This window comes from Lycium ferocissimum, chromosome 11 (assembly GCF_029784015.1).
Source record: "Lycium ferocissimum isolate CSIRO_LF1 chromosome 11, AGI_CSIRO_Lferr_CH_V1, whole genome shotgun sequence".
Classification (NCBI taxonomy): Eukaryota; Viridiplantae; Streptophyta; class Magnoliopsida; order Solanales; family Solanaceae; genus Lycium; species Lycium ferocissimum.
The window spans coordinates 53884356-53891939 of NC_081352.1; the positions used below are offsets into that span (position 1 = coordinate 53884356).

At 37.1% G+C, this 7584-nt stretch overlaps 1 protein-coding gene across 1 annotated transcript; it reads left to right on the forward strand.

Moving 5' to 3' along the window:
• Positions 1-7257: 7257 nt before the first annotated feature.
• LOC132038481 (uncharacterized) lies at positions 7258-7584 on the forward strand. Its single transcript, XM_059429144.1, has one exon. It carries the CDS (start codon positions 7258-7260, stop codon positions 7582-7584), a length of 327 nt encoding a protein of 108 aa, XP_059285127.1.

Here is a 7584-nt window from a genome sequence, read left to right on the forward strand (position 1 = left end):
TACAATGAGACTAAGACAATGCTAAACCTTGAGGAGTTCTTTGAATTTTAATTCCTAGAATTAAATCAGCAACTCCTAGGTCTTTCATATCAAATTTGCTAGCAAGCATGCGCTTAGTAGCATTTATGTTGGCAATGCCTTTACTCATTATCAACATATCATCTACATATAAACAAACAATGACTATATGATTTGGAGTGTTCTTAATATACACACATATATTACACTAGTTAATCTTGAACCCGTTTGCCAACATTGTTTGGTCAAATTTTGTGTGCCATTGCTTGGGTGCTTGTTTTAGTCCATAAAGAGACTTAACAAGTCGGCACACCTTCTTTTCTTTTCCTGGAACTACAAACCCTTCAGGTTGTTCCATATAGATTTCTTCTTCCAAATCTCTATTTAAGAAGGCTGTTTTAACATTCATTTGATGGATTTGAAGATTGTACACGACAGTTAACTCTATTAGCACCCGAATGGATGTAATTCGCGTTACCGGTGAGTATGTATCAAAATAATCGAGACCTTCTCGTTGTCTAAATCCTTTGACAACAAGTCTTGCCTTATATTTATCAATAATGCCATCATCCTTTATTTTCTTTTTGAAGATCCATTTGGAACCTAAGGGTTTATTTCTCGGAGGAAGATCAACCAATTCCCAAGTATGATTGTTTAAAATGGATTCTATTTCACTATTGATTGCCTCTTTCCAATATTGTGCTTCTGAGGAAGACATATCTTCTTTAAAAGTCCGAGGCTCATTTTCCAACAAAAATGTTAGAAAATCTAGTCCAAAGGATGTAGACATCCTTTGACGTTTGCTCCATCTTGGATTTTCCTCACTATGAATATTGTCAATTACTTCTTCTCGAGGTCATTTAGATCTTATGCTAGACGTCTCACATTCATTTTTATGCGGATATATATTTTCAAAAAATTCAGCGTTGCCTGATTCAATTACCGTGTTCACTTGAATCTCGAGATTTTCTGATTTATGAACCAGAAATCGATATGCTTTATTATTCGTTGCATATCCAATAAAAACACAATCAACTGCTTTTGGTCTTATTTTTACCCTCTTAGGTTTAGGAACTTGTACTTTTTCCAAACACCCCACACTTTGAAATATTTCATGTCAGGATTTCTTCCTTTCCATTTTTCATATGGGATGGATTGTGTTTTGCTATAGGGAACTCGATTAAGTATTCTATTGGCAGTAAGAATAGCTTCCCCCCACAAGTTCTGTGGTAAACCAGAACTTATTAATAATGCATTCATCATTTCCTTTAAGGTTCTATTTTTCCTTTCTGCAATCCCATTGGATTGAGGTGAATATAGAGCAGTTGTTTGATGAATAATGTCATATTCCAAACAAATTTCTTCAAAAGGAGATTCATATTCACCACCCCTATCACTTCTGATCATTTTAATCTTTTTATTTAGTTGTGTCTCCACTTCATTTTTATATTGCTTGAATGCATTAGTTGCTTCATCTTTACTATTAAGTAAATAAACATAGCAATATCTTGTGTTGTCATCAATAAAAGTTATGAAATACTTTTTTTCACCTAGAGATGGTGTTGACTTCATGTCGCAAATATCAGTGTGAATTAAGTCTACAGGATTTGAATTACTTTCAATTGACTTAAAAAGGATGTTTAACATACTTTGATTCCACACATATTTGACTCTTGTTTTTATTACATTCAAACTTAGGCAATATTTCTAAATTAATCATTTTTCGCAACGTTTTGAAGTTGACGTGACCCAAACGTGAATGCCATAAAGAATTTGACTCAAGCAAGTAAGAATAAGCAACATTTTAATTCATTTCAATCGATGTTACATTGAGTTTGAAAAGGCCCTCATTCAGGTAACCTTTTCCTAAGTACATATCATTCTTGCTAAGTAGAATTTTTTCAGAAACAAAAATGCAATTAAACCCATTTTTAACGAGAAGTGCTACAGAAACTAAATTCTTGCGAATATCTGGAACATGGAGAACTTTATTGAGCGTCACCACTTTTCCTGACATCATCTTCAAGCAGATCTTTCCAACTCCTTCGACCTTGGCAGTTGACGAGTTTCTCGTAAAGATAGCCTCGTTTAGACCTGCAGGAGCATAGGATGAAAAGAATCCTCTGTTAGAACATACATGATGAGTAGCCCCAGAGTCAATCCACCATTCTTTAGGTTTCCTACCAAATTACATTCGGAGAGCATGGCACATAGGTTCTCCACTTCCTCGTTTGTTTCAATTATTTTCGCTTGACACTTTTTGTTTTCTTTCTTCGGAGCTCTGCACTCCACAGCCTTGTGTCCTATTTTTCCGCAATTGTGGCAACTGCCTTTAATTTCTTCTTTGGCGGAAAATTCTTAGGTCCAGATGACCTCTTTCTCTTTTTGTCGTTCTTTGGTGCCTCTTCAACAACATTTGCCCCCGCAATTGTTGAACTTGCTCGTGACTTCTTATCCCCAGCCTTATTATCTTCTTCTATTCTTAGGTGCACATTCAGATCTTCAAGGGTCATCTCTTTTCGTTTGTGTTTCAAGTAATTTTTGAAGTCTCTCCACAGCGGAGACAACTTCTCGATAACTGCTGCTACTTGAAATGAATCATTTATGACCATACCTTCAATTAATAAATTAACATTAGTAACACAATCAATGTATTTAATAAAAATATTGATTTGGATTATACCTTTCGCTAGAAGATCATGAATTATGATTTGTAGTTCCTGAACTTGTGACATAACGGACTTGCTGTCCACCATTTTGAAATCCAAGAACTTTGCAGCCACGAATTTCTTCAATCCTGCGTCTTCTGTTTTGTATTTCTTCTCAAGAGCGTTCCACAGCTCTTTAGACGTTTTACACACACTGAAGACATTATACAAGCCATCCTCTAAGCCATTGAGGATATAGTTTTGGCACATAAAATCGGAATATTTCCATGCCTCAAGTACCACAAATTTCTCAATATCAGGAGTTTCCTCGGGCAAGACGGGAACGTCCTCATTGATGAATCTTTGTAGGCTAAGGGTGGTCAGATAGAAGAACATTTTCTGCTGCTATCTTTTGAAGTCAATACCGATAAATTTTCCTGGCTTCTCTGCCTTAGCCAATGCCGGTGCCGGAGTCGTGCGACTTGACGACGCAGTGGTGGCAGCATTCACAGAATCAGTTTGTTGTTCTGCTCCGATAGTCATTTTTCTAAAAAGAAATTGACACACAAATGATATTCGTAAATCAGTGAAGTTTTTAATCTTCAAACCGAATACAAACTCGATGAAGATTTTATATCTTCAAATCAAGTACAAAAAACTAGATTAACTCGATGAAGAGTTTATAGCTTCAAATTGATTACAAATGTTACACCTCGAAAAAATTTCACGTCGTTTACGTTGTGAGTAAACTAACGCCAGCTCGGAGAGGTTATGGAACCCTTATAATGTTAAGGAATACTTTTAACAAGTGGTAAGAAAGTGTCTAAAGGTTTCGGGATCAAGGGATCGAAGAAAATAAGTTTATCGAAAATTTGGCAGAATTTTGGACAGAAATTTTGGGTCAACTTTAGAGGGGTATATCTCCTAGAATACGAGGAGTTACAGAATCCATAACCTATTTAAATTGAAGCTCATTGTGTCTAGTTTCCAATTCAACAAACCGTTCATCGAGCTGACATCGGAGTAGAAAGTTATGGGCGTTTGAAAATCGGCTGGCAGAGGCTGTTCGCGAACGTGAGCCAAGGCCTTGCGAACGCGAAGGCCAATTTTGGAGTCGGTGGAACCGACTTTCCAGGGGTATAAATCCCCCGTCAACCCCAAATTTTCATCATTCTACACCCTCATGAGTTCTAGAAACCTCCTACCACATCCCCCTAAACACTTATAGCCCATTAGATCAAGAATTCAACAAGATTACGCTAAACTAGTCCGTGGAAAATGATTGTTCTTGCTTCTACGTGATGTTCTGGTGAGTTTGGTTTTGAAACAAGTTGTGTGAGTTGAAGTTCTTCAATTATAAGGTATGTTCTTCATCTTGACTTTGATTTTAAGTTGTTTTTGGAGGATTTTAATGGTTTAAAGTAAAGGAAAACATGGCGTAAAGATCGTAGTTTGATATGTTGATGTAATTGGCTATGGACTAATTTTCGAAGGAAGTTTCGGATGGATTTGTATATGTTTGTCATGTAATATCTTGATTATGTCGTTGTTGATGTGTTATTGATGTTTGGGAGTTGTTTTGGAAATTGGAGGAAGTAAATGATATAGGGGAAATGCTGTCCGATTTTTTTTAGCTTACCAATTAAAGTAGTTTGATCTTATAAGCGTTTCAACGACTTAAGCTTGGTGCGAATCATCTTGAATGTAGATTTGCAAGTTCGGAAGGATAAGCGTTAAGTAGTTAGGGAGACGACAAGGTATGTTAAGGCTATCCCCTTATTTCTTAAGGCATGATCCTATTGTTATGAACTTTTACAAATGATGTCCATAATGATTCCTCTCATAGAAATGCTTAAAGCTTACATTCTTGATGTTCTTAAGATGTTATTGATGTTGGTCTCACCTTATAATTATTGTTCCTTCAAGGTGAATATGCCAATGATGTTAGCTCTATAATGGAAATTGGAGGTTTGCCGACCTTACGTCACTCCGATGAATTTAGAAATGTGTTCTTAAGGAATGTTTTGTAGGACATGAATAGTGAGCTATTAGAAGATCCCTAATGAGGTATTTAATGCTAGAAGAGAGGTTTATGATGTATCTCTTATGATTTGTTTAAGGTTTAGTTAATCGGGAAGTAGTCCTAAGGGCTCAGAAATATGCATATAAGTCTTATGTGATCATGTAGGCATTAACGAATAAGTGATGACCATGAGAAGAGCTTAGAAGCTAATAGGTAAAGAATGAGAACTAGAAGTATATAAAGGGTACCCATAGGGATATTTGGATCGGTACACGTTACGCGGCACATGCATTCATATTTACCAGCGAGTGCGCAGCTAGTTGGGCGATTATTACCACCGAGCTACGGCGGTTAGGCGAGATGTATTTACCACCATGCTACGGCTGGTTGGGCAGTTATTACCACCGAACTACGGCCGGTTGGGTAGATATGTATTTACCACCATGCTACGGCTGGTTGGACAGTTATTACCACCGAGCTACGGCCAGTTGGGCAGATATGTATTTACCGTCATGCTACGATTGGTTGGGCAGTTATTACCACTATGCTATGGCCGGTCGGGCAGTTACCACTGATCAGTTGGGCAGTTAGCACCAGGATGATAAGTAAGTTAGAGACACAGTATTGTACATAGATGTAGTTAAATATATGAGGGTATAGAGATATATGCATACTAGATTCTCATTGGTAAGTTAGAAGTGCCAGGTTGATTCTTATCCTTCTTCTTTGCAGTATATGTTTATTATGTTACATTTCCCACCTTACATGCTCTGTACATTATTCGTACTGACGTCCTTTTGTTTGGGGACGCTACGCTCATGCCCGCAGGTATAGACAGACGAGACGAGGACCCTCCACAGTAGGCTGCCTCCAGGTACCAGTTTTGATTGGTGAGCTCCACTTATTCCTGGAGCATTGCCGAGTCTAGGTTTGTATATGTTTTTGTGTGTTATGGGTATGTCGGGGACCTTGTCCCGACCTATGTACTTTGGTCGTGTTCGTAGAGGCTTTGCAGATAGTTTCCTGTATATAGCTTAGTCATGCCTTGTCAGTTGTTATGTTGGCATCGTGGGCCCATTGGACATATATTTATGCATGATATCATATTCGTAATTGGCCTCTTTGGCCTTATTTTGCCATTCGAGACATAGATGATGCGAGTTACAGTTTGATTCGCTCGGCCCCAGTAAGGTGTCGGGTGCCAATCACGCCTCACCAAGGTTGGGGTGTGACAACAAATGACTAAATTATCTCGATGAAGTTTTTATATCTTCAAATCAAGTAGCAGTATGAGTAGAAAGTCACAAGGACTTTAATCTCATAAAAGAGTAAATATATGTACAAAAGAGTTATTGTTTTTTTTTTCCAGATCATTAGACTAAATCCGAAGCCGAGCGACAATGACGGCGCGAGGGGAGGTCCTCTTCTTAACCCTTTATGAGCTAGAGCAGGGGCGGATCTATTAAGGGTCGGGGGGGTGCCACGCCACCCGCAAGCCTCACCCGAAACCCTGTGTATATATATGTATATATACAGAAGCTATGTACAAATATTTAAAGTGGCACCCCCACAACAAAGTAACCCGCTGGTGCCAGCGGACAGAGGCTTTGATTCCTGCTCTCTGGTCGCGGGATCGAGTCTCAGCAGCTGCATGCTGCATTTTTATTTTTATTTTTTTACCCTTGCTGCTCAACAGACAACAATGACTAGTAGAAACGTGACTGGGCAGAGCAATCGGTATAAAACAATTTCCAATTCCCATTAACTTTATATTCTCTTTTCTCATTTCTATAATTGTTGTTGACTTAATTTAATTTATTAATCTTTGACTTTTTTATTTCTTAAAGTTAAAAATTGAAGTTTCCCTCTCTTCCTTCTCATTAAAAAAAAGACACAAACCCTCTCTCTCTTCTCAATTCTCATAAAAAAAAAAAAAACCCTCTCTTCTCAATTCTCATCAACTAAACAAACCCTCTTCATTGCTCCAAAGCCAAAATCCCATTAGGCTACTTCCTCCATTGACCCATTGTAAGGATCTTTTCGTCTTTCTTTCTTGATTTCTTTTGAGTTTTTTTCTTACAAAAATGCTTTTTTGTGTTAAAATTGTAATCTTGCTTGTGAGTTTTGTACATTTATGTATAAAAGTTGTCATTTTGCTTGTGGGTTTTGTACATTTATGTATAAAAGTTGTAATCTTGATTGTGGGTTTTGTACATTTATGTATAAAAGTTGTAATTTTTCTTGTGGGTGTGTACTGTTTTATAGAAAAGTTGTAATCTTGCTTGTACTTTTTGTAGAGTTATGTATAAAAGTGTAATTTTGCTTGTGCGTATGTACATTTTTGTAAAGAAGTTGGCATATTGCTTTGTGTGTTTTTTGTTGGCTGCTTAAATTTGTGGTGCTTTACTTCAAATTGTGAGTTGAATTGAACTTTCATTTTGTAGGGAAGTGCTTTGATTCTTTGAAGATGGATAAATTTCTCACAAAATTTAATTGTTCTCACCAGATGAGTTTGATGAACTACAGATTCGAGATTTGAGTTACCAACTCGATACTTTCATATTTCATATGCAAAGTGGTAATCCCAAGTTCTCCAACTTGCAAGGAATTCGTGATTTGGCAAAAGCATTAGTTGAGGCAAATCTTGTGGATACTTATTCACTTGTTTATTTACTTGTGAAATTAACTCTGATCTTACCTGTTGCTACCGCAACTGTGGAGAGAGCATTCTCATCCATGAAACGGATTAAAAATGAAGTGCGAAATAGCATTGGTGATCAATATTTGAATGATTGTTTAGTTTGTTACATAGAGCGTGATGTATTCACAAATGTAAGTAATGATGTCATCATTGATCATTTTCAGAAAATGAAACCTCGTCGAGGACAATTGTAA